This window comes from Miniopterus schreibersii (assembly GCF_964146895.1).
Source record: "Miniopterus schreibersii genome assembly, chromosome: 8".
Taxonomy (NCBI): Eukaryota; Metazoa; Chordata; class Mammalia; order Chiroptera; family Miniopteridae; genus Miniopterus; species Miniopterus schreibersii.
In genome coordinates this window covers 6,876,007-6,902,402 of record NC_138109.1, presented here as the reverse complement: position 1 = coordinate 6,902,402, position 26,396 = coordinate 6,876,007, and the positions used below count along the sequence as shown (strand labels likewise).

At 57.0% G+C, this 26,396-nt stretch overlaps 1 protein-coding gene across 5 annotated transcripts; it reads left to right on the top strand.

The window, feature by feature from the left end:
• The first annotated feature begins 1,621 nt into the window (after positions 1-1,621).
• On the top strand, positions 1,622-26,125 carry SLC45A1 (solute carrier family 45 member 1). Of its 5 annotated transcripts, none has more exons than XM_081145658.1 (9): positions 1,622-1,822; positions 14,382-14,801; positions 15,380-15,472; positions 15,876-16,100; positions 17,729-18,468; positions 19,837-19,990; positions 21,297-21,473; positions 22,791-22,996; positions 25,360-26,125. In XM_081145658.1, exons 2-9 carry the CDS (start codon positions 14,405-14,407, stop codon positions 25,624-25,626), a joined length of 2,259 nt encoding a protein of 752 aa, XP_081001784.1. In that variant the 5' UTR covers positions 1,622-1,822; positions 14,382-14,404; the 3' UTR covers positions 25,627-26,125. The 5 variants fall into 5 exon arrangements, with proteins under 5 accessions (XP_081001784.1, XP_081001783.1, XP_081001786.1 ...); XM_081145657.1 differs by lacking the exon at positions 1,622-1,822 and adding an exon at positions 10,378-10,466; XM_081145660.1 differs by lacking the exons at positions 1,622-1,822; positions 25,360-26,125 and adding exons at positions 10,384-10,466; positions 23,317-23,436.
• The last annotated feature ends 271 nt before the right edge of the window (positions 26,126-26,396 follow it).

Below are 26,396 nucleotides of genomic sequence, written 5' to 3'. Positions count from 1 at the left end.
TCCAAATAAGAGCCCGGAGTCTCCAGAAACCTCTCCATTCTACAAATTATTGCGAGAATCCCTTCCTGGACAACCAGGACTGTTGAACAGGCTCCTTCCAGGCCCGTAACCACTTCAAAGGCTCTTCTTTAGTCAGGAGGAGGCTGGGGCTCGGTCCTGACTCACGGCTCTGTGTTTGAAAACACGCCGGGGATCCGCGAGAGCAGTAACCCGACAGAGCGCGACACGGGCCTCGCCGCTCTCCTCGCAGAACACTGAGTACTTGTGTTGAATATTTGATTTTAAAAGGCTGTGCGGGGGCGGCTGCTCTCTCACTCACTTTTATGACAAAAGTAGCACCTGATCACTGTACAACATCAGCCACCCCCACAAGAGTCCTGAAGTGACCGGAGTACGAGGTCAGTGTCACCTGGCCCTCCCGATCCCACTGCCCGGGGTAGACACCACTGCGCTTCGGGTGCCCTTCCAGACTCTTTGCGTATACAAAGTACGGAACCGCGTGCCTCTTGCCCCTGTGAGCTTCTAATTATAAAATTCAGACCAGCGTGTAAGCATTCCTTTCTCTTGAGCTGTATTTCACGGCTAAGTGCGGGTCTGAACCGTGATCTAAACCAGGGCGCCTTCTCGCAGGGAGAACTACCTCGCCGGTGCCAAGGGCTCGAGTCGGAGCCGCGTTTAAACGTCTTTCCAGCCCCTTAGAGAACCGAGGCCCCGACCTGCTGGGGATCCGACAGCGCCGTCGGCCACAGAAAGGAAACGGAAAGACCTGGGACCCAGGGAGGTCCCCGAGCCCAAAGGGGGCTGCTTCCAACCAGCTCCAGCTTTTGATGATTTCTGAGGGAGGCCTGAAGGGAACCAGAGTACAGCAGTTTCATTTAAAACTGGGAAGACAGAGGAGCCTGTGTGTGGAAGGAAATGCAGGGACCAAGGAGTGTCAGTGTCTAAACCCGTCCAGATCTGGCAAGAGCCTGGTCTCCGGCCCATCTGCCCCAAAGCCCCGGGCATTTGTTCACCTCACCCCACCCTCCCCCCAGGACATAATCAGAATCTCGGGGGGATAGTGACAAGCATTTCCAGAAGCGCCAACCCCGTTGGACCTTAGTCCCGCCCGAGCGTGAGAGCCATTGTCCAAGAGGACAGAAGGAAGGAGGAAGGCAGAGCCCTCTGTTCCCTGGGGCTCATTTCAGGCCACCCTGTGGCCAAGGAGAAATTTAGGCCAAGAGATGGGAAGGGGACCCAAGGGGTCTCACAGCCTCGGCCAGCCAGGGGGCACGCGCAGAAATGGGCGCAAGAGCGAGGCCTCCGCGCGGGGGAGATGAGGGTTTCGGGAGCCAGGATGAGCAGCTTCCGATGTCGCCTCGGTCCCAGGAACAGGCAGAACCGACTGAGCACTAGGACTGTGCTCTCACATCGATGCTTCTCTCTCTCTCACCGTCTCCAAAAAGTGATGGAAAAAATATCCTCAGGTGGGGGTTAACAACAACAGAAACGAATGTGCTGAGCACCGTGGGCGCCGACAGACTTGCTCAGGGACCAAAGGCCAACATAAGTGGAACAGTGCTGAGCAGTGAAGGCCGTGGCGCAATCAGGCGCGAAATCACGGGGAAGAGCCAAGTTCGGAGGGGACCGGCGAAGGTCAGAGAAGCGAGCAAGTCGCCCCGCGTTGGTAGGATTTGAAAACGTCACCGGGACGGAGCAGGGTGTGCTCACAGGCAGTGTGGCGCTGGGGTTACGGGAGCGGGCGGTGCGCGCGGAGGAGAGAAATCCATCTGAGTGGACGGAAGGAGCAGGCGATGGAGGCCCCTGGAAACGAGGCAGAAAGGTGAGGCTTCAGGGCGTGGGAAGCGGCCGTCGGATGTTTGCAAGCAGATATTTAGGAAGCGTCTGTCCATCTGTGCTGCAGGGAACAGATCATCTGCTGACTTAGGGACAGCCCTGTAGACGCAAGTAGTTCTTATGCCCCAAATCTCCAGGGGTTCCCATGCGTCGCCCAAGTTTCCCTTGGTGATTATAATCAAGCAAGGAGCCAACCTGGGGGAGGAAATCAACGGTTTTGGTTTTGGACTTGATAAGTTGGAGGTGCCTGTTACATATCTAAGTGGGAAAAAATCCACTGGACCGTTGGATATGAAAGTCTAGAGAACCGGGAGAGACCGACAGAGGAAGAGATAGTGTAGGGATGGTACTGAAATGGCGATTTAGTGCATCAAGGACCCTCCCAGTCTGCCCTGCTCCATCCCCACGGGGGCCCGAAAGCATATCTGTTTCCTCATTCAACATCCATCTCCAAACACCCAAATCCGAACCTGGAAACGTGGCCAAGCCCCAGGTCCATGTCTCTGACTCTCAGCCGTGTTTTCTCACTCGGATGTCTTGCCAAAGCGTCTCACTCAGTGATAATGAAAATACAGTGTGTGGGAACTTGTGGGGTGCACCTCCAGTCTGCTCAGGGGGAAACGTGTAACTTCAAACGCCGATGCTAGGAAAGAGGGGCGGCCCGGACACCAGCCGTCCAGGTGTTTGTCTCAAGGGTTGTAAACAAGCGGCAAATTAAACCCAGAGAAAGCTGAAGGGAGAAGATAGTACAGGGAAAAGCAGAAATGAATGCCGTAGAAAGTAAGCACACAATAGAGGGGGCCGATCACATTGGTTTTTTTGAAGAGGCTAATTGATAAACCCCTGGCTTATCAAGAAACAAGAGCGAAAGGCTAAAAAAATTAATGCTGGGAATGAAAATGGGACGGTATTCGTTTGCCAGGGTCGCCGCAACAAAGCGCCACAGACTGGGTGGCTGAAAGAACAGAAACTTACTTCCTCAGTCGTGGAGACTGGAAGTCCAAGGTCAAGGTGTCAGCAGGGTGGGCCCCTGCTGGGGGGTGAGGCAAGGAGCTGTTTCAGGCCTCTCTCCTGGGCTCGGAGGTGGCTGTCGTCTCCCTGTGTCCTCTTGTGGCCCTTCCTCTGTGGGTGTCCGGGTCCTAATCTCTACTTATAAGGACACTGATCGTGTTGGACTAAGGCCCACCCTTATGACCCCGCTTTACCTTAATGATCTCTTTAAAAGCCCATATCCAAATGCAGTGATATCCTGAGGTATTGGGGGTTTGGGAAGGGGAGACACAATTCAGCTCATCGCAGGGACGTTACTACAGATCTTATAGACATCAAAAAGGTTGTAGAGGATATGAGGTGCCAAAAATAATTTTTAAATGAAGACAAAGTGAAAATTTCCTTGGAAAAATCATATCACAAAAAGAAATAGAAAATCTGAATAGTCTATAACCATTAAAGAAATAACTCCTGGCCCAGCTGGCTCATTGGTGAGTATTTCTACATATCTAACAAAAATATAATGCCAATATTACCCCAATTCTTCCTGGAAATAGAAAAAATAAAGGGAGGGGGAGAGAATGGCCTTGAAACCAAAACCTGATAAGACATTTTAAAAACGGGAAACTTACAGGCTAGTCTCTCTCTAAGCAAAATAGGAGCTAGGCAAATCAGTCAATATATGCATAGGGTCATATATCACAACTAAATTGTGCGGTGGTGTTTTTTCCTAGAAAGCAATGTTGGTTCAATATTTCATAATTAATCAGTCAATACACTTTACCATGTTAACAGTAACAGGAAGAACACCTATGAACCTATCAATGGATTTCTTAAAGGCTTTGATTACATTCAATATTCATATGAGAAAAAATTCTTAGCTAGAAATAGAAGAGCACTTTCTTAATATGATAGAAATGTCTACAAAACCCTACAGGGTGCATTAGGCCTCAGGTGAAATGTTAGAAGGGTTCCATCCAGGAGTAGGAATCAATGAGGATTCCTGCTAACTCCACCTATGCTCGGCGCTGCTTTGGAGGCCTAGACAGTGCAACGAGGCAAGAGAAGAGATAAAAGACATAAGAATTGAAAAGTAAGGGAGACATTGTCTTTATTCACTGACAACACGTCTATTTATATAGAAAAGTTAAAAGGATCTCAACAAATTATTAGAATTAATAAGTGAGTTTAATAGGGTTGCTAGATATAAAGGAAATATAGAAATATTGTATTTATAGATACTAGCAACACACAGAAAATGGGAATATTGAAAATGTACCATTTATAATAGCATTAAAAAAAATCAAGCACCTAGGAATAAATAAGATATGTAAGTCCTGTATACCATAAAACATTGTTGGAAGTTTTAATGAACTAAATAAATGGATACACACACACACACACAAAGTTCATTGATTGGATTCTGCAAAAATTTCAGTTCTCTCCAGATCAAACTATCATATTAAAATCCCAAAGTTTAAAAATACCAGCTTTAAAATAAATGTGGCCCAGCCAGCGTGGCTCAGCAGTTGAGTATGGACCTAGGATCCAGGAGATCGAGGTTCTATTCCCGGTCAGGGCACATGCCCGGGTTTCAGGCTCGATCCCCAGCAGGGGGCTTGCAGGAGGCAGCCGATCAATGATTCTCTCTCGTCATTGATGTTTCTATCTCTCTCTCTCTCTCTCTCTCCCTCTCCCTCCCTCTCTCTCTCTGAAACCAATAAAATATATTTTAAAAAATAAATAATTAAACAAATGTGTATTATGAATATTAAAAGACTGATTCTTAAACATGCACAATCAAGGGCCAAGAACAGTCAGAAAAATTTTAAAGAAGCACAAAGTTGGAGAACTTTCTCTACCACACAAAGACTTATCATAAAACCGTGTACACATCGACCAGTGGTGGCAGAACAGACCCCTCACATATGGGCACTTGGCTTGGGGTAGAGTCGTCACTGTAGAAGAGCGAGGAAAGGACACGCTTTCCAATAAATGGTGTTTAATCAAACATATATTCACATGGGAAGCTATAGACATATATTTACCCCCAAAGGCCGCTTCTGGGTATATGCCCAAAAGAAATGCTTACCTAAGCACACCAAAAACACGTGTTTCAATGCGCATGGTAGCATTTCCATACTGACCCTGCAACAGAAAGGCCCGAATGCCTGTCGATAGCAGGGCGGGTAAGCATTGGTGTGTTCGCCATGGGATATCCAGCTCCGCAAACGAGCCAGAGCTGCATGTACAGCACGGAGGGGTCTGAAATAAAAATGATGAACAATAACAGAAGTAACTAAATGCAAAAGAACACACTTCTGGCTGCGTTTCCACAAAGCTAAAAAAAATGCTAACTGAGACCCTAGGGCTTAGGAGAACATGCCTCAGCGCAGGACCTCTGGGGCCGCCGTCCCCACTTTCCTGTCCACCAGGGGACAAGCAGCCCGCAGCAGAGCCACTAAACACTAAGCACCCCGCCTCGTTTGGTTGCCTTTTTTTTTTTTTTTGGTAGTAGACTTTCCAGGTGAAGGAAGCAGTGTGTGGATCCGAATCCTGGTGCAAACTCGGCACCTGGCAGCAGATGCCACTCGGAGTAGCTTGCTGGGTGCCTGGGCGCCCCTGGGTTCACCTGCAGCTGCAGCAGGCGGTCTCCAGCACCCAGGGGCGTCCCTCAGCCAGTGGTGGCAGGAAGCGGGTGAACAAATGCCCCAGGTCCCCATCCTCCAGCAGGACAACAGTAACACTCGTTCCATATGGCTTCTCGGGGGGCCCAACAGGACTGAGCCCCAAATGCCCCCACCGGGGTTGGCTTCGCCCCCTTCCCCACCTCACTCGCCTCAGTCCTGCCTCCTGGGATCACCTTCCCAATAAACCGCAGGCTTTTGGGGGAAACCTAAACAAAGACATGTACACATGAGTTATAGCTATTTTTTTTTTTTTTTGAAAGCCAGAAGGCAATGAACATGAGTCAGAACAGAGACTACCTCTTGGCAGGGGTTGAGAGGGGGCAGCGATAAAGACGGTGTGCGGAGCATTTCCAGCGAGCTGGCCAGTGTTCCCTCGGCCTGGCTGTGGTTACGCGTGTGCGATAAATCACTGAGCTATTCACTTTGTCTCGTGCACTTTTCTGCATTATAGTTCATGCTATAAGACTTAATAATTCATGGGCATTAAGATAAAAGAGTAAAACCACTTGAAAATGTATGTTAAACCTATTAGCTGTATGAATAGCGGTTGTTAGGAAGCTGGCTAGTAGAGTCTGAATTGTAGTAAAATCGAATAGATGAAGCACAAAAACCACTGGAAGTTGAAAGATCCCGGTGAGTGGAATCCAGGAGTTTCTCGCTGGGACTTCCCTGAGGGCGTTGGGTGCTCACAATTCTCTCAGGGGGACAGGAAATCAAAGCTGAGCTTGGGAGAGGACGGCTCCCAGCTTCATGAACAAGGGCCTTGGGCTCCCTGGGGTGGCTTCCGCCAGGTCCCAGGAGCTGTCCCAGCGGCGTAGCTGGAGGGAGCCCATGGAAACACAGGGTGCCAAATACTGCCTGGGACACACTTACCCATAGATATTGTTCACTGTTTGTCCGAAATTCGAGTACAACTGGGCATCCTGCCGTTTATCTGGAGACCCGGTGTCCTGATGAGGCTCCCAGCCCAGGGAGGAGTCCACACTCCCGGGTGCTAGCCCCTCCTGGGTGCTGCCGCCTTGGTTCTGGAACCCGAGGCCAGCACGCTCTGGCTCTGGCACCGCCGGACATGCAGCCCCTGAGTTCTTGCTCGCTCGGCTCAGACTCCAGCCACAGCCCCGCGGTTCTCACAGCTCTTTGTCCCAGCAACCTGGATGGCCCCGGGTACAAGGATTGGCTCCACGGGCTCTCTGTAAGGAGGAGAGCATGCTTTTGTAAATCAGAATTCATTTTCCTGCAGAATAGTGTGAAGAAGTTCCCAAGCCAGCCCATGACAATCTGTTTTAACACTTAATGTGCCTGTGTGGACGCAGGTAAACAGCCAACTGATCTCACTGTAAGGAGATCAAATAAATGTTTGTGTGTCTGTCTGCCACGTGCTTCGCCCTCTGCCAGGTGCTGCAGGAAGGCACCAAAGGAGCTGGGCTCCCGTCCTGGAGTTTGCGGTGCAGTGTAAGGAAAGGACTAGAATTCTGCGACTGTTTCCTTAGAGAGACACCTTCTGAGTGCGAATCAGAGTCTCAGGGTGGGGGGGCTCCCCCAGCAAGAGGAGCTTTGGCAACAGTGTTCGTGTGAGCGTGTGTGAGCATGCACAAGCGTGTGCATGTATGTGTGTCCGCTCATCAGTGTGCACACATGTGAGTGTGCACGCGTACAACCTGTGGGAGGGTGCACCTGCATGTGTGCAGTCAGTATGCACGCACGTGAGTGTGAGTGTGAGGAGTGTGGGGCACGTCGGAGCCGTAGAGGCTCCCCGAAAAGCATTACTGACCAGAGGACATCAGTAACTCAACTCCACACAAATGAGAAGGCACCTTTCTCGACATCTGTGTAAACACACACACACACACACACACACACACACACACACACTGCTCTGTACCTGCCCAGATCTTCTGAACCGGGCGCCAAAAGGCAGCTCCCCTGGCGAGCTGTCAGTGGGAGAGCAGCGGCGGCCAGAGAGGACGGTCCTGGGAGACTGAGGAACCAGGCCGGGGCCAAGGGTGTGAGGTCGGGGCTGCTGCCCGGGGGGAGCCTGCCGACCCCAACCTGCAGCACAGGCCCTCACCGCTGCTGCGGGAGGCTGGGCCTTGGGGCCCGCAGCCTGGGGTTCCGGTCCCTGCTCCCACCCGGGCCGTGCTGTGGCCTTCCCCTGGGGCTTCCGGATGAAAAACACGTGGTGGGGGCAATACCCCATTCGTAAAGTTGGGGTGATTACAGGGGGCTTGAAGTACATAAAAACCTTAATCAGGGCTGGGCCCAAGATCTGATATTAGAAATAATGTTATTGATCAAAAAATCACGTGGCTGTGTGCTTTGCAGAATTAAAAAAAAAAGCATATTCACAAAGGAGAAAGAATCCCCCCCGCAGAGCTAGAAGTCCTCGCAGGCCAGAGGCGCCTTCAAAGCCTCGGCTCCTCTCCCCTCTGGGCTGGGGAAAGTCAAGGAGCGCAGCTCCCCGCCCGCCCTGTCGCTGCTCAGGCAGGAAAGGTGGGGCTCTTCCACCACCTCGTGGACACCCCGAGAAGGCAGGTGAGCGTGGCCCTGGCCCTGGCCCTGGCCCTGGCCCTCGCCCTCACCCGCAGGAGCTCGGCCGCTTTCTTCCCTCCCGTGGGCTCAGCGGGTCACACTCAGGAGTGCAGGGGACAGGCCTTCACGCACGCACCTGTTACCGAGCTGAGCTTGCTCATCAGCTATTGCCTACTGGGGGGTGGGGGGGATGAGGGGATGGGGGGCGCTAACGTGGTCAAACCTGATGTGAAGCTGCGTCCACGCGGATCACTGGAACAGCCCCTTTGGGTCTGACCTGGTCTCTTTGGCATGAGAACGACCTTCCGGGTCTTCACCCTCCTCACCCTCTCTAGGGTGCAGCTGGGGGCATGGGCGGGCTCCTGTGACCTCCTGGCTTTGTGGGCAGGGCCTCTGTGGGCCTTGCAGGGGCCCTGACGTCCATGGGACCCTGTAGACCCCTCTGGGGCTCTTTGCCAGTCTCCACCCGCCTCCTGGCCTGTCTGTGCTTCCACACTTCGGAGAAAGGTAGCCCCCGGGAAAATCCCCCCAAGCGGCCATGGTCCACTTCAGCTCTGAGTAGGGCAACTGGACACACCACACCCTCTGATATTAGAAATAATCTCTAATGGTTTGGATGCCACAGGCACCCTTCAAACTCGTCCTGTCCCAAAGGCTACCTATGACTCTCACCCCTCCAGCCAACAATGAGTCTTCCTTCCTTCATGAAGGTGCTGAGGCTGGAAACGTTGGCACCACCCTCCCTCCTTCCCATACCCCCCCCCCAATCTATCACCCGGTCCTGTTGGTTTCACCTCCTAAATGCCTAGCCAATTCACCACCTCTGCCCCTCCACCCTCGCCTTCAGCCTCTCCCACCTGGGCCATTCCATAAGCTCCTACCGGGTGCAGCCACCTGGCCCTCCGATCCATGTTCTACCTTCAGCTGTATGATCTTTGCAAAATATGAGTAGAGTTAATGTCACCGCTCTCCTGCAGAGAACATTTCTAAGCTTCATCTTGTTTTTACAAAATGACAGCAGCTCAGAGGCTGTGGGCTGGGCCCAATCTGCCTCTCTAGCCAGCTTCCCCGCTCCCCCGCTCCCCCGCTCCCCCGGCCACTGCATTCCAGCCCCACCGGCTTCCTCAGCCCTGTGCTCACCAGGCCCTCTCCTGTTGCAAGAGCTCTGCAGGTGCTGCCCCCTCTGCCTGAAAATGCCGCCCTGCCTACTCAGCTCCGGTGCACCTCTCAGCGCTCACTTGTTCTCAAGGAACACCTGACCCTCCCAACAAGGTCAAATCCCCCTGGAATAAACTCTCGTAGAGCCACACGCCACCCCTCAGTAGCGCCTTCTGCAGTTGTAATTTCGCTGCAGGGTGTCCAATCATTTGCGCCATCATGGACTCAGCCCGCCTCACTTCTACCCCAGGGCCTTTGCACTTGCTTGTCCTGTCGCCTGGCATGACCTCCCCCGGATATCATCATGGCCAGCCCCCTTACCTCCTCCAGTTCTCTCTTCACATGTCTCCCTCTAGGTGAGGACTCATCAACAACCTATTTAAAACAACACAAAACAAAATAAAACAAACGGCAATAGCACCCCCCCCCCCAGCCCCACACTGCTGAGCCCCTCCTCCGGGGAATTACTGTCTCCTGGCATATCCCTTATTTATGCTACTTGTCTTTCTAACGTGCCTCTTCCTCTCTCGAACGTCACACCACAGCGGCAGGGACGTCTGTGTTCTGCTCATGGCCACATCCCCAGTCCCTGGAAGAGTGTCCGGCACAGGGCAGCCCCTGGTACATCTGCTACGTGAATAAGTGACTGTGGTATGAATAGTTCTGGCGTGGCTACCTTGTCCATCCCGAACGTGGGCACCGTGCCCAGAGCACACAGGGCTTTTAGGGATCCGCAAAATGAGTTCATTTGTTTTAAAATCAGAAGAAAGAAAATGAGACCTTCGTAGGCCACGGAAAATGTTTTAACACGTAGTATCGATACATTCATCTGTAGGCCAACACAGCCCTAAAATAAAATTTTAATATACATATATTTTTAATAGAGACAGGGGCTTGCATGGTGCGAGCGCCCCACAGCGGGCCTGTTTCTGGGGCTTTCGCGCAGACCCCGCGCCCTTTAAAGCTGGGGGGTGGGGCGGGTGCGGGCGGGGGCCGAGCGCGTGGTCCTGCGCCCCCGCCCGCGCCCCCGCCCGCGCCCCCGCCCGCGCCCCCGCCCGCGCCCGCGGTGCCGCTTTAAGGATGCTCTGCGGGGACCGGCCGCGGGCGCCCAGGATGCAGCCATGACGTCACGGCCCCGCCCCGCGGGTGATGCTGCAGCGGCCGCGGCGGGCCCGGGGCGGACGGGCCGCGACCCCAGCTGCGCGCCGGGCGGACGGGGACCCCGCGGCCTCGGGGAGGGATGCCTCGTGGCCGCGACCGCAGGTACCACCGGGTCCTCCCGCGCGCCCCGCGCGGCTTCGGGCCCTGCGCTGGGGGGAGGCGGCCTAGGCCCCGGGTGCCAGGATTGGGGCTGGAGGTTGGCACGGAGACCTTTGTTCTTCTTGGATGCCTGGGTCATTGAACTGTAAATGGAGACCCCGACCCGACGCCTATGTCCCCGCCCCCCAGGGGGGCAGCGCTCGGTGGCGTTTCTTTCGTCCTGGCCAGGAGGGCGCGCAAACCCTTGCTGGTGCCATAAGCCTCCTGGGGCGCGCGGCCTGCGCCTGAGTCACCTGGGCAGGTGTCGCCAGCCGCCAGTTCGCTTCCGCCTGCGGCTGAGCCCTCTGGGAGCCAGGGGCCCCCCTCTCTCAGCGCCCCGGGATTAAGCTTATCAGCCCCCAGGTTCTCTGCCTTTTTGCCGAGAGGAAGGAGCCGAGGCTGCGCAGGGCTTGCAGCCGCGAGCGCGCCCGGCCTGGATACTAAGTAACCTCGGGGGCGCTCGGGCGGCCGCGGTGGGTGTTCAGCAGCTTTACAGGGAAGTGGGGTCAGGTGCCGATGGAACCCAGGGCCCACTCACGCCTGACCCCCCCGGGGGGCTTCTAGGGTCATGCGCCCCCCCCAGTAGGGGTCACAATTCAGTAACCAGATGGTTAAGTCCCTGCCCTCCAGTCCACAGAGCCTCTGCTGGCCTGGGGGGATCCCGGTGAAGCAGTAACTTTGGGAACTGGAAGAAGGAAGAGTGTGGAAGGGCTGTGGCCCCGGGTGACCCCACGGTGGGAAGACTGGTTTCATATAGAGGAGAGAGAAACGGGGAAATGAGTTTGGCTCCTAGTAGGGTCTTTTTAAGCACTTGTACCGCATGGACAGCGTTTGTTTATTTTTATTAATCGTTTGTGGCTGGATCTTCCTGTGACCTACTCTGAAGGACTTGTTACCTGAAACCTCCTCTGTGCGCTGGAAGCACAGTGGGCCGGGCAGGTAACCGGGTGGGTGGGTGGGGGGTCCCCGGCATACACGTGCATTTATTTATTTTTGGACTGAATAAACGGTCATCTAGTGTGATGGCGACAGTCTGCTGAATGTTCGTATCCGTGTATTAAAATTCTATTTCTTTATTTTAAATTTCACCTTCATTTTTTATAACGTTCCAAATTAATTTTAAACATTTTTCTTATAATATCCTTTTGTGGACAGCCTTTTTTAAAAAAATGTATTTTTCGAATAAAAACGGTGGTGCCGACCCTCAAATTTGAAGGTGAGCCCTTAGTGAAGACTTTCGAGCTCGGGTCTATTCTGGCTGGATGCTGGGGTCGCTGGTTTGCTAGGACGGCCGCAGGCTGGGTTTTCAAGCCGCGGGGTGGGGGCGGTGCACCGGTCGTGGTGAAGTCGGCACCTCACAGGCAGAGACATGAGCCGGCTCCACAGTTCATTGTAAGAAGGGTCAAAAAGGGCCCCCTTCTCAAAAAAATATGCTCCCATCATGTGCTGTTCAGGGCTGAGATTCTTCCAAAGCGGGCCCTTGGTTCTTCATCCCGACCGAAAGGGGCCGCTTGTAAGGTGCGTGCACACAGGCTCCCGGGGGGAAAGCGGTGCTGTGCGCGGGCGCCTGACGCGGCAGGTGGACAGACAGACAGGGACTCGGCCACTGAGGCGCCGCGGGCAGCGACCCACAGCCGGGTCCGGTCAAGCCCTCCCGCTCACCTGGGCTGAAGGCCCTCCTTGGGCCTTTACGGAGCCCTCGGATGCAGGGTGCCAGCGGGGACTCAGTTTCCCCGATCCTAATGAGCGGGGCTCCGGGGAGTGCCAATGGCACCTGGGCTTTTGGAGGCAAGACCAGCCAAGGGATAGATTTTCCTGAAGTATCTGCTACGTACCAGGGCCTGAGCTGGACCAGGGAGAACATAAACAAGGGGCTTGACGTTAAGGATTTGTAAATCCTGATTTGAGCTTCATGTATGATTTATATTTTTAATGAACTGTTGCTTGTCCGTGTAGTTCTTAGGTCCGTCTGTTCCTGTTTTAGAGGCGAGCATGGGATTTCCCTAAGGTCACAAGATAAGCCATTTATAGAGGTGAGAGCAGACGGAGCCTCTGGTTGTGTCGACCCCTGTCATCTCAGTATGAAATCCATCTCTTAGCGAGTCTTCTAAGCCCTTCGAGATCAGCTAATCCCTCCCCGATGGCGTCATCTCTCACCACGCCACCCCTGTGCCCGATGCTGCACATAAGCTTCCTGACATGGGTGGCTCCTACTGTTCCGAACACCTTTCACCTAACTCATGGGCAGGAATGTTGTCTTTTTTTTAAATCTCTGAGAATTCAGTGTCTTCATACTCAGTACTCGGCTGAATGGGAGAATGGGCGGGTAGGTGGGTGGAGGAAAGGGTATGTGGATAACTAAATGGGTGGACAGACAGACAGACGGATGGATGGATGCATGGAAGGACAAATGATGGATGGATGGATGGGTGATGGATGGATGGGGGGACGGGTTGTTGGGTTAACAGTGTTTCGAAGCCTCCTGGGATGTCTGTACGACAAATCATTTCCACCACTGGTGCCTTCTGAGGCTAAGGAAGACCATCCCCGACTGGGTCGGGAGCAGGGGGGCAGTTTGGGATGCAAATCTGGAGTGGTTTCATAAAGACGTTATTGATTATCCATAGTGTGGTGGAAGCTGGCGTGGTAAGTCAATGTCAGAAATAAGGGCCTCGTTTCTAAAAGTTAAAAGTAATTTTGAAAGAAAACCGATAATGTTTATCTTAGTAAATGACAAGTGTCCTTGTCAGGAAACTCGATGCTGGGAACGATGTCTTGGGTTTGGGGCCTACTTCTCAGGAAGGGCTTCGAAGGAATTAAAGCAACTGCTCTTTTGGGAAAAGACCTTTCCCCCTGTTATGTTTTTATCTGTTTCTTTCCCCCTGGACTTAGTAGCTCCCTTCTCGCTGTGCTTCGTAAAGTTGACACTGGGTCAAACACACAGGTCAACACACTAGAACACGCTCCTTTAGTATTTACCATCTGGGTTAATTTCACAGCAGTGAGAAAGCGGTTGGGCACCCGGGTCTCTGTGCCAACCCCGGGGCAGGGACAGAGGGCGGAGAGCGTTTGTGGAGACCTGCTCGCTTGCTGGTTCCCTGCGCAGGCCCACGGCTGTGAAATCGCTCAAAAGATAACCTGCAGACGGACAAATCTCTCTCTCACCCCCCCCCCGCTCCCCCTCCGCAATGTGCTGTCCGACAGGCAGGACTCGGGGAGTTGGGCGTGTTTCTTTAAAAAGAGCAGTTCCCGACACCAAAAGAGTCTCAGTTCTGAATTGACTGAAAATTCACTTGTTCAATTGAACTCATTCATCTGCTTTAAGCGAGGACCCCCCCAGCCTGCCATCAAGAGTGAGCATAAGTACTAGGGAGGTGGCCACCGTGACACCACCCGGGGAAGGCGGGGCTGTCCCCTGTGTGGGTGCTCAGGGTGCCTGTAGGGGGGCTCCTGTCCCATGCCTGTCTCCCCTCCTCTGCTCCCCTGGGACCTGCAAGGAAGGGCACACTTAGCCCTGGAAGAGGGTCGCAGGTTGTAAATAGGGTCGTATATGAAGGGCTCTCAGCTGCTCCCATCCTCAGGAGGCTCTTTGCCTGACCCCCCTGATGGCACCTGTTTGGGGGACAGTCTCCTTACGTTTGAGTGCGGGGACCTGAAGGACTCCGGTCCTCTCTCCGAGCCGGGACTCGCTGATTGGAGAACAAGGTGGATGACACTGTCCACAAGCAGTAGGCTCTCCTCTGGGGGCACAGTGTGGCCCCAAGGGTCCCCAGTGAAAAGGGCAAGTGGGTGCCAGTCAGGGGAGCCCCCCCAAAAAAGTTGACTCGAAATGGAGGCCTGGGTGAGTAACTGTTGGCCTCCGATGGGCTTTCCCCACAGGAACTCCCACCGCCCCCCCCACGATGATCCCCCCGGCGAGCAGCCCCCCTCCGGGAGAGGCCCTCTTGCCCAGCGTGGCTCCTCAGGACTTCTGGAGGTCCCAGATCTCGGGCTACGCGGGGTCTGCGACCCGGCACATCAGCCACCGGGCCAACAACTTCAAACGACACCCCAGGAGGAGGAAGTGCATTCGCCCCTCCCCACCCCCGCCCCCCAACACCCCGTGTCCAATCGAGCTGGTGGACTTTGGGGACCTGCACCCCAAGAGGTCCTTCCGGGAGCTGCTCTTCAACGGCTGCATCCTCTTTGGCATTGAGTTCAGCTACGCCATGGAGACGGCCTACGTGACCCCCGTGCTCCTGCAGATGGGCCTCCCCGACCAGCTCTACAGCCTGGTGTGGTTCATCAGCCCCATCCTCGGTGAGCCCGGCGCGCCCCGCTGGCGGGGGGCCCCCGAAACCTCCCGGAGCCTCCCAGGGCCTCAGTTGAAGCAGCTTGTGGGTCCCCAGGGGACAAGGGAGGGGCAAGAGTTAAGTGCGCTCATTAGTACGGGGCTGTAGGAAGACACAGGTATGACTGTCACCCCCCCATGTTTTGAGCGACTTTGTCTAAACCAGCATATAGGACAGGACTTAGTAGCCCCCCCGGACCGGCGCCGCCTTGTGCTGAGCTAACACCGAGGGCCCAGCCACACGGCTTGGCGCGGGCTGGGGCGGGGAGGTCCCGGGGTTGCTCGGATTCCCGGGTCAGGGCAGCTTAGTGCCTTACCGGGGCCTAAGGAGAGAGTTTAGGGAGAAGCCGAGTGATCCCAAGGGTCGGCCTGCCTTTCGTTTTCTAGCTCAGGGTTTTATTGCTCATTCCGAGTCTTGTCATCTTGTATTTTTGAGACGCTGGGGACGTTTGAGAACAGGGGTTTCAGGAACGTGACGGGGCTGCGTCCGTGCTGGTCCCCGTGTGCCGTGGGGACCCAGCAGTGACCACTGGCCCATCCATTTCAGGATTCCTTCTGCAGCCACTCTTGGGTGCTTGGAGTGACCGATGTACCTCAAGGTTTGGACGGAGGCGCCCTTTCATTCTTGTCCTGGCTATAGGTCTGTTGTTTTGGAATTGAAATAAAGTGGAAAAAAAAAAAAAAAAAAAAAAGGCCCCACTACTTTCTCTTAGGAAGACCTAAGAGAGTGTTGACCAAAGCAATTATTCCAATGACGTGGTGGCCAGGATGACCCTGACCTGGCCCCAGTTACCTGTGAGAATAGATCATTTTGGTTAATTTTTTTTAATGAGTTAATTAAGTTCATATCATTCCTGCTCAGCTTGACCATAGAAAACCCCCCGATCCAAGTGCAAAAATAAAATAAAAAAATTGGTGAGTCTGCAAGTGACTTTTCCAGTGGGCTCTGCTTGCGATTTCATTAAAAAAGACTCCCTGGGGCCCTAAAAACTCCAGGCTGCTGGTCCGCATTTCCCTGGGTGACTTGGCTTCTCTGTCCTCAGGGGCGCTGCTGGGCCTCTCGCTCTTGCTCAACGGCAGGGACATCGGCTCGGCGCTGGCGGACACGGCCGATGACCACAAGTGGGGCATCCTGCTGACCGTGTGCGGGGTGGTGCTGATGGACTTCAGCGCCGACTCGGCCGACAGCCCCAGCCACGCTTATATGATGGACGTGTGTGGCCCCGCCGACCAGGACCGGGGCCTGAACATCCACGCGCTGCTGGCGGGTAAGCCCCCGCCTCCCGGGCCGCGCGGTTCCCCGCGCCCCGCACGCCCCTTCCTCACGCCCTGGCTTCACACCTAAGCTGGTGCAGTTTGAATACGTGGACGAGCGTGGAAGTGACGGAAAATGCGTCTCAAACGGTAGCTAATAACAGGAAGACATATTGACGGAGAGAGTGTTACATGGGGCTGATTCGTGTTATTTTTGTGGTTCTTCAAAGTTGCCGCGACCCTGAATGAGCCAAACCTGAATCTTTGTCCCTGGGAGAAATACAAGGTCAGGTTCTCGCAAACCCGTGGCCACATTTAGACACCTGATCAGGACAGAGCCTCGTTTTATGTGTTTCTGTTTAAAGACCCCTTGTTTATTTCTTTTTTTAAAAAAAAATATATCTTTATTGATTTCAGAGAGAGGAAAGGAGAGGGAGAGAGAGAGATAGAAACATCAATGATGAGAGAGTCATTGATCGAGCCCACAACCCGGGCGTGTGCCCTGACCGGGAATCGAACCCTGATCGCCTGGATCCCAGGCTCAACCGCTGAGCCACGCCCGGCCGGGCTAAAGACCCCTTGTTTAATATGCGTATCATCAGTGGGTTCGTGACCTCTGAACCCGGCCCACGGGCTGCAGCCCAGGCCTGAGCGGAGCCGAGCGTGCCCGACGCCGCGCTTTCCCCATGAGCCCATCCCGGCTCCGCGCGCTGAGGAAGGCTAGACGCCGTCCTTGGGTGCTACGCCCGGGGGCTGTTTAAAACAGCGAAGCCACCAACGAGAAAGCCTGAGGGTGCAAAAATGTGGCACCAAATAGACTTCGAGAAGGATGGTTATTTACAGTAGGGGAGTTGGCGCAAAAACAGACGTCACCTTCCAAACCGCCCCGGGACCACGTGGGCCGGGCAGCTCAGAATTTTTTGCTGCTCTGCCCATATCCACGGGTGACTGGGGACTGAGTGCATTAGGGTTGGTGTATTGATTGGACACCACCAACTACTTTCTTTTTTTAAAATATGTTTTTATTGATTTTAGAGAGAGAGGAAGGGATAAAGATAGAGAAACATCGATCGGCTGCCTCCTGCACCCCCCTACCGGGGATCGAGCCCACAACCCGGGCATGTGCCCCGACCGGGAATCGAACCAGCGACCTCCTGGTTCATGGGTCAGTGCTCAAGCCATGGGTGACTCTCTCACTGGTGGCCACGCTCGAGGATGATGCCATCAGGAGAGCAAGCGGGGGCTGCTTGGGTTCCCGCACGCACACGCGTGTTGAAGACGAGATCTTCCGTGTTTATGTGGCACTGAAGCTGGGGCCGGGGGGCCTTGCAGGGGAGGCGTCACCCAGGGCAGACGTGGGACCCAGTGTAGACGGCCACCGTGGGTAACCCCGAAGGCTGTGTAGAAAGTGGAACAAAGCGTAGGCGGGGTCATCGCACTGCCTGCCCCGGAGCCCGGCCCTGCAGGTGGCCCTCAGGGAAGGCGAGGGGTCGCCAGGGGCCCTGGGAGTGCCATTCTCACTCTCGCTTTTTTGGGGGCTCGTTGGGACGGATGATACCCCCGGGCCCTCGGAGCGGACTCTGCTCCTCGGGTGGGCGCAGAGCCCCGGCTCCCGCTCCTCCTGCCCCGTCTCTCCCCCCAGGTCTCGGCGGCGGCTTTGGGTATGTGGTCGGGGGCATCCACTGGGACAGGACCGGCTTCGGGAGGGCGCTGGGCGGGCAGCTACGGGTCATCTACACCTTCACGGCCGTCATCCTAAGCGTCACCACCGTCCTGACCCTGCTCAGCATCCCCGAGAGGCCCCTGCAGCCCCCGGGCGAGAAGAGGCCGGCCATGAAGAGCCCCAGCCTCCCGCTCCCGCCCTCCCCACCCGTCCTGGGCCAGGAGGGTGCCGGCGACGCCGTCCCCTGCCACTCGGACAGCGGCCCGTATGCCAGCTTCTCCAGCCCCATCTCCCCTCTCAGCCCCCTCACGCCCAAGTACGGCAGCTTCCTCAGCAGGGACGGCTCCCCGACGGGCCTCAGCGCGTTCGCCTCGACCTTTGCCACCTCCAACATCGACAGTGTCCTCATTGACTGCTTCACGGGCGGCCACGACGGCTACCTGGCCATCCCCGGCGGTGTCCCGAGGCCGGCCATCAGTGTCAGCTTCCCCCGGGCCCCCGACGGCTTCTACCGCCAGGACTGCGGTCTCGGCCAGGGCCGGGAGGCGGCCCTGACGACCACCTGCGACGCGGATGTCCTGAGGGTGGGCTCCCTGGACACCTCCAAGCCGCGATCGGCCGGGATCCTGAAGAGGCCCCAGACCTTGTCCCTCCCGGATGCAGCCGGAGGAGGTGGTCCCGACACCAGCAAGAGAAGGAACGTGACCTTCAGCCAACAGGTAAAAGCAAGTGGGGGGCAAGGGTCAGAGGGCGCCACGTGGTGTCCCCATTCTCAGTTAGATGGCCAACAGGGATCGTTGACCCGGGAAGGAATTCCCGCCACCCCGGGTTAGCAGAGGCACTCGGACTCAGACAAGGCTCAGCGGCTCTCGTGTCCTCACCCGCGTGTCGGGGTCGGAGTGCGGGCCCCGTGTGAGCCGGGGGAGCACCCGTCGGGTGGCCGGTGCTTCCAAACTCCGGGCGCAGCTGGAGGGGAGTCCTTTCAACCCGTCCTGTTGGCCGGGCGGCCCTGTAGTGAGTTTGCTACAAGCACCGGTACGTGTCAGTAGTTTCTGGCACTTTCCCCGTAACGTCCACAGGCCTGTTGGCCGTGGGAATCTGGCGCCCATGTCTCCCGGAAAGACAAACAAAAGGCAAACCCTGGCGACGTTCCTGGGCCTCCCGCCTCGGCCCCCTCCTCACGTCTAAGTGTCCGGCCTTAGCCGACCATCCCAGAGGCTGTGAAAACTCTGGTCTCGAAGGGCAGCGAGCGGCATATTCTGTGAAGGCAAAGAAGCTTCCGGAAGGCTGTTTGTGTCACATGTAGTATCCGTGGGACTGGCGGGAAGGCTGCAAACTCACGGGGGATCTGAGCCGCTTTCAGAGTCTGGTCACGAAGAGGCTGCTTTAAAGAAGCTGTTCTCTCCCCAAAAGTCCACGTAATAGGTCTGGGGCCGCCTGCCCTCAGGGCGTCCCAGGATGAGAGGATTTCAATGAGAACTTGGGGCTTCTGGAGCAGGAATCCCATGAAACCGCGTCCGGGTGCCTGTGGGCGGGCGGGCGGCAGCCCCAGCCAGGCCCGGGCAGCTGGGTCCCCTCTCTGTGCCGGGGAGACCCCCGGTTTCCTGGGAGGGTAGCTGGAGGCACTTGGAGGTGGCTGTTCATTTTCTCTTCATCAGGAAATTTTTTTAAAAAAAATCCTCACGCAAGGATATTTTTTGCATTGCTTTTCAGAGTGGAAGGGGGAGAGAGAGAGAGAGAGAAACATCGATGTGAGAGAGACATCGATCGGCTGCCTCCGGCACGCCCCCTGCCTGGGATCGAGCCCACCACCCGGGCCCGGGCCCTGACCGGCATCCAACCGACAGCTCTCAGTGCCCGGGACGATGCCCCACCGGCCGAGCCACGCCGGGCACACCCGAATCGCACGTCCATTTTCAGCGGCTCTGAGTCTCTGAAGAGACGGCCTGAGGTCCCCCTTGTTCGGGCTGCGTTCAGTTAACACCGTCGGGGACGACAAACCTCCACAGCCCGCGTCCGTATCTGTGCTTCCGTGGGTCGGCGGAGTTCGGGGCTCTGATGAGGGGCTCCGGGGGCTCCCTTTTCAGGTGGCAAACATCTTACTGAATGGCGTGAAGTATGAGAGTGAGCTGACGGGCTCCGCCGAGCCGTCGGGGCAGCCTCTGTCCATGCGGCACCTCTGCGCCACCATCTGCCACATGCCCAAGGCTCTGCGCAACCTGTGTGTCAACCACTTCCTGGGTGAGTTCTCGGCATAGCCCCCCCGTCCCTGTCCCGGCTGGGGCACGCTGCGCGGTGGGGACAGGCTGTGTACCAGGGCTCTCGCCCCCTCGGCCTTCCAGGATGCCCCGTGTTTAGCTCCCGGAGGGCAGGGCATGGTGGGGGCTGCCTAGAGGCCGGAGAGGTGCCCGCTCGAGGCAGCCCCCGGACTAAATCAGGTGCTCAGACCGGCCAGACACCTGGGTCTCCAGAGCCCAAAACCTCATCTCCAAAGACTCTTCGGACAGCTCACAGTTAAGTGACAGATGTCACCTTCCCGCTGGTGAGGCTGGCGGGGCCTCACGTAGAGCCAGGACAGGCTCACACGGACACACAGCTGCCCGCGTGTGTCCGGTGCTGGCCTTGAGCTCGCGAGGCGTGGCATTCGAGTTCCCGTGGAAGAGCCCCGCTCGCACCTCACTCCTGGTATCACGGGGGGCGGGGTTGGGGGGGGGGGGTGTGCTGGGCTGTTGACCATCCGAGGCCGATTCAGAGCCTGAGAGAACCCAGGGCCCCCAAATGTTGTGGGATATTAACCACAACGACCTTCTAGAAGGCATTTTGCCAACAGGCAAGGATTTTAAAAATGCCCCTAACGTTTGTGCCAGGGACCCTGTTTGGTATTTTTCGCAAGGACATAATCAGAGGCTTTATCGAGAACATACGTACGAGACGTTTATGTGATAAGCGTCACTTATCCCAGCCGAACGCCGGAGGGGGAGGGAGTGTCCAGCCTGGGGGAAGGGCTGAAGCCATTAGGTGTCCCCGCTGTGAAATCCTCCCTGCCGCTGACGGGCTCTCAGCATATTTAATGGCTGGGGAAGGGACGACTGTCGGGGCCCACGGGCCCGTGTATACCACCCTCTTTCTTCCTGCACCACAGGGGTTCACGGGGACTCGGGGCGGCGTCGCTACAGGTTCCCCGGTAGTAAAGCAAACTGGATCTGTAGCCACGCGTGTACCCTCCCACCGAGTGCCCCTGCCCCACCGTGCTGGAGCCCCCCGGCATTGTGACTTGGGGGGCTCGGCCTCCCTCCCGGCAACAGTGTTCAGAGAACAGGATACAGGCCTCCATGCGGCACAGCCCGTGTCTGTAAGGACACGTATTTGCTTGACAAAAATGACCGCTAGGACATCTGCAGAATTATCAGAGGTCAAGTGCTCTGCGGGGGGTGAGGCTGGCGCGGCTGCTTCAAGCCTCGCGTCTGCCCGTTACCCTGAGGATTGGTCAGACCCCGCTGTTGGCGACAGGGGCCTGGCCCAGCGTCACCGCCCTCTCCCCTCCCAGGCTGGCTGTCGTTCGAGGGGATGCTGCTCTTCTACACGGACTTCATGGGCGAGGTGGTGTTCCAGGGGGACCCCAAGGCCCCGCACGCGTCGGAGGAGTATCAGAAATACAACAGCGGGGTGACCATGGGCTGCTGGGGGATGTGCATTTACGCCTTCAGCGCCGCCTTCTACTCAGGTACCCGCCGGGAAACGGGGAAACGGGGGGCGGGCCCCCCAGGGAGGTGCGGGGCCGGGGCGGGTGGCCGGAGTGTGCGGACTGAAGGACTGAAGGACTGAAGGCAGGTGTGTGTCTCTCGATCCCTGCGCTCTTTCAGTCCTTCAACTCCCTGTTGGGGCCAGCGGGTGCCCCGCCCAGTGCTGGGCGGCGGGGCCGGGCGGACAGGGCCGGGTGTATGCCCAGGCCCCAGTAAGCTGCTGGGCAGAGAGGGTCAGGCCCATAATCAAGGGGGGGCCCAGGGACCCTCCAGGCAGGTGTGCTGTTCTCCAGCCCCCCGAGTCCTTCCCACGTCATTCCCACGGCAGCTGGTGCAGAGGGCAGAGGTGCAGGTGAGAACGGAGGGATAGGGAAAGTGGGGTGGGCCAAGGCCAGAGTCCCAGATGACCGAGGCTGCGCCTGGGTGACCCAGGGGGCACGCGTGCAACCCCCAAATCTCAGGAGCCTGCCCACGTTTTCTGTAAAAGGCCGGAGAGCAGGCAGTGAGGGCCTTGCAGGCCATGCATCTTGGCCGGACGACTCTCAGAAGCCACCACAGAGGAGACGAAAATGACTGTGTGTGGCCGAGTTCCAGCAGAACTTCATTTATGTTCACGGGAATTTGAATTTTGTATAATTTTCACGTGACACAAAACCCTTTCAAAGTATGAAAACCGTCCTTAGCTGCAGGGTACAAACACAGGCTGGTCTGGGCCCTGTGGTTTGCACACCCCAGTTTTGTTTTCTCTCCCCCATCTGAGCGAGTTCCAGCCCCAGGTACAGGAGGTGACTTTTGTGGGGTCGAGAGACCGTGATAGGAAAGAGTCCTTAGCCCTCGCTGGCCAGCCCCAGGGGGCACGTGGGTGTCTGGTCAGTGGCACCAGGACACGGGGAAGTGGCCCTGAGCTACCTGACTCCAGGAGGCGGTGTCGTGAGCAGTGGAGGTGCCGTCCCGGCCATGGGCTGCTGGTGTCCTCATTTTAGGAGAGAGACAGAGCACTGTGGTCTACATGGGAACACGGGCTTTAGCTTGAAACCCTACATTCTCAAGCCTCTGGGATTTCAACCCAAAGACCCCTTCACCTGCAGCAGCTCCTGGGGGTCCCCCAGTCCTGCCGTCCGTCTGGCCCCACCGGAGCTGTCAGGGCTCCCTTGGCCCCCTGGGCCCACACGCAGGCCGTCTGGTCCAGGGCAAGCTGCCCGCCACGCGTGCTCGCTCCCCTGCCAGCCTCGGTCGGCCCTCAGCCCGGGGGAGGTGGCCAGGGACGCCGAGTCCTCACCGTCCTGTCCGGCCTACAGCAATCCTGGAGAAGCTGGAAGAGCACCTCAGCGTCCGCACGCTGTACTTTGTTGCCTACCTGGCCTTCGGCCTGGGGACCGGGCTGGCTACCCTGTCGAGGAACCTCTACGTGGTTCTGTCCCTGTGCATAACCTACGGGATCCTGTTTTCCACGCTGTGCACCCTGCCCTACTCGCTGCTGTGTGATTACTACCACAGCAAGAAGGTAGGTGCCCGCCTCTGCTTTCGGCTCTGCGCCGCCTCCACCCCCAGCGACCGGAGAACCCGCACCCGGGAAATGGCCCCGGGCCCCGCCATGCAGTCCGAGGGCTGGTGCACAAGGGGAAACGCAGGGCCCCCTTCAAACATCAGGGCGTGGGCGGGTGGGAGGCTGGAAGGGGAGACCCACCCCCAGAGGTCCCGTCAGCTGTTGGGGTCACCTGAGAGCAGAGGGCCTCAGGTGAGGCGGGCGAGGCACTCACCTTGGGCACAGAGGCCCAGCCGTCAAGGTCAATGATATGCTCACGCAGTATTTCTAAAAACAAGAATCAGCACCCCAGATCCACGCTGAACAAAACCTCAGACGGTTAAGGACTGATAACAGGGCGGCCGGCGCCCGGCCACGGTGGAGGCCGAGGCAGAGGAAAACTCAGCACCACGTCCGGTCTTGACGTAAGAGTCTGGGTTTCCCTTTGATAGCTTTGCTGAGAAGTAATTCACCAAGCAGTGCCCCTGCCCCTGTTTCGTGTGCCCAGTGCAGGGTGGCCACTGCACAGGGCGGGCCAGAAGGAGGTTTACACTTGTCTGTGTGGAAAATACGCCAATAACTCATAAATAATAACACAGGAATAAACTGTTTCTCGTACTCACAGCTGTAAACCTCCTTTGGCCCGCCCTGTATTCACACGTGCGACCATCACCATGATCCTATAGAATCCCTGCACCCATCGGCCGTCACCCCTCGGGTGCCCCCAGGTCCCCCCGGCCCTTGTCAACCGCTAACCTGCTTCCTGTCTCCGCAGTTCCCTGCTCTGGACAGTTATGTAAAGGGGGTCACACAGGCGGTGGCCTGTTGCGGGGGCTTCACTCCTTACGGCCGAGTAATGCTTCTAGCACAGGTTTTTGCAGAAACGTTGACTTTAAATTAGTGCATTAAAGGTCACCTTGAGAACTGAGCTGCTTGCGCCCCCAAGAGCTCTGGGCCTCTGTCACCTCCCCCGGGCCCAGCCCCGGAGGCGTCCTGATTTGTTTTAAGGGTTTGGGATGTTGGAAGCAGGTGGCCCTGACCACAGACTCTTCATGCAAAGTCAGATCAGCCTGGGGCCAGACCTCCCTGCGGACAGTGGCCAGGCAGCCCCCTCCTGGGCCTCCCCTCTGCCTGCAGCAGACACCACCGCTCGGGAACTGTACTTACCCCCCCCCCCCCAGGCAGGCTGAGGGTGATCACGAGCGAGCCTCGCATGCACCCGGTACCTCCAGCGAGCACTGCCAGGACGGCCATGGCCGTGCCAGCAGCGCCCAGGGGCACGGGGGACTTGGTTGCTGCTCCCACCTGCCCCATCCCCCTTGCCATTTCCCCGCAGCCCAGACCCCTTCCCTGGGTTAAATGGAGATGCCGGCTCTTGGCGAAGGGCTGCCCTGCCCCACAGGAGGGGACACCCAGGGCCACAGGCCGCCCTGAGCAGATTTGGTCAGAGCTGACTGGACGGCGTGGTCTCTGTTACCCGTAGAGCGTTCTGGACACTCGCGTTCCTCTCCGCCTTCCTCGGGCTGTGGGTTCAGGGCTAACCCGTGGCCTCCCCGCTGCAGCGCATCCCGCGGGCTCGGGGCTGCACAGTCACCGGGAGGCAAGGTTCCCGGAACACACGCAGGCCATTCACCGAGCACCGTGCAGGTGCCCCGAGGACACAGCTTTCCCCAGGCAGGGCTTTGGCTGCATCCAGAGGTGACCAGCGCTGTGCCTGGACGCAGGGCCAGACCAGGGCACCCAGGTGGTGCGCATGCAAGCCGTGTGCGAGGGTGGCATCACCCACTGCATCGGTGGCGCTGGGTGAGGGTGGCCCGTGCCGGGGAGCAGAGGGGGGCCCACACCGCCTCCTCCCACCGCGACCCCTGCGGCCCTGCCCGAGGACATGGTCCACCGCACGTCGGGTGGTGCGGTGGGTGGGGAGGGAGGCCGGTGCGTGGCCAGGCTGGAAGTGTGAGGGCCTCTGAGCCGTCCAAAGGCGCCACTGCCGGGGACTGAGACAGGGCATTTCAGAGGGTGCGACAGGCAACACAGCTGGCAGAGTTGGGGGGGGGGTGGCCCAGATGTGAGCCCCGGCCAGCCGGGCAGGCTGCTCCCTCTTAGGCGACAGTAAAGGAGAAAGGACCAGAGTCCAGGCAGGGCAGTGCCGCCCGCCCGGGCCTGTGAGGACGCGGCCCCCCCGCCCCGGTTAGTCATGGGTTCTTTCCATCGTCGTCATCTCTCTGAACACAAATATTATTAAACCCTTGGCTGAACTCTCTGTGCACGTCGGCCCTGGAAATGTGAGGCCGCTGTGCGCGGGCCCCGGGCCCCGGGCGTGACGCGCCCCTCGCCTGGGTCAGTTCGCAGGGTCCAGCGCGGACGGCACGCGGCGCGGCATGGGCGTGGACATCTCCCTGCTGAGCTGCCAGTACTTCCTGGCCCAGATCCTGGTCTCGCTGGTGCTGGGGCCCCTCACCTCGGCCGTGGGCAGCGCCAGCGGGGTGATGTACTTCTCCAGCCTGGTGTCCTTCCTGGGCTGCCTCTACTCCTCCCTGTGCGTCGTGTACGAAATCCCGCCCGGCGACGCGGCCGACGGCGAGCACCAGCCCCTCCTGCTCAGCGTCTGACCCGGAGCCCCAGCCTGTCCCTGGGTCCGCAGCCGGGGGAAACCAAAGGGCCTTGGCGGTGGCAGACAGGTCTCCTGTTGGATGTAAATACGTGATGAAACAATAAACGGCAGCAGCCAAGCCTGTGGCCTCTCGTGTGGCTCTCCCGAGGAGTGAGAGGTCGTCTGGGGACTGGGCCCCTCTCCGTGAGCACCTGGGGAGGGGGTGTACGAATCACTTTATTTTTATTGTTGACAGTATTACACATGTCCCCCATTTCTCACCCTTTGCCCCTCCACCCAGCCCGCGCCCCACCCCAGGCCTTCACCACACTGTGGTCTGTGTCCGTCGGTTATGCATCTACGCACATATGTTCTTCAGTTGCTCTCTTCCTGCCCCCCCCAGTCCTCCTCTCCTCTGAGATCTGTCGGTCTGTTCCAGGCATCCATACCTCTGGACCTGTTTTGTTCCTCAGTTTATTTTGTTCATTAGATTCCACATATAAGTGAGATCATGTGATATTTGTCGCTCTCTGACTGGCTTATTTCACTCAGCATAATACTTTTCAGTTCCATCCATCCTGTCCCAAAGGGTAAGAAATTATTCTTTTTCACAGCTGCATAGATTTCCATGGTGTGAATGTCCCACAGCTTTTTGATCCACTCATCTACTGACGGGCACTTGGGCTGTTTCCCGATCTTAGTTATTGCAAATAATGCTGCTATGAACAGAGGGGTGCATATATTCTTTCTGATGAGTGTTTCGGGTTCCTTAGCATAAATTTCCAGAAG

Excerpts from the sequence above, each read along its gene's own strand:
- SLC45A1 (XM_081145658.1), top strand. The coding sequence starts at position 14,405 with ATGATCCCCCCGGCGAGCAGCCCCCCTCCGGGAGAGGCCCTCTTGCCC. Across the intron at positions 18,469-19,836 it reads ACGTGACCTTCAGCCAACAG|GTGGCAAACATCTTACTGAA; the intron begins GTAAAAGCAAGT and ends CTCCCTTTTCAG. Across the intron at positions 19,991-21,296 it reads GTGTGTCAACCACTTCCTGG|GCTGGCTGTCGTTCGAGGGG; the intron begins GTGAGTTCTCGG and ends CTCCCCTCCCAG.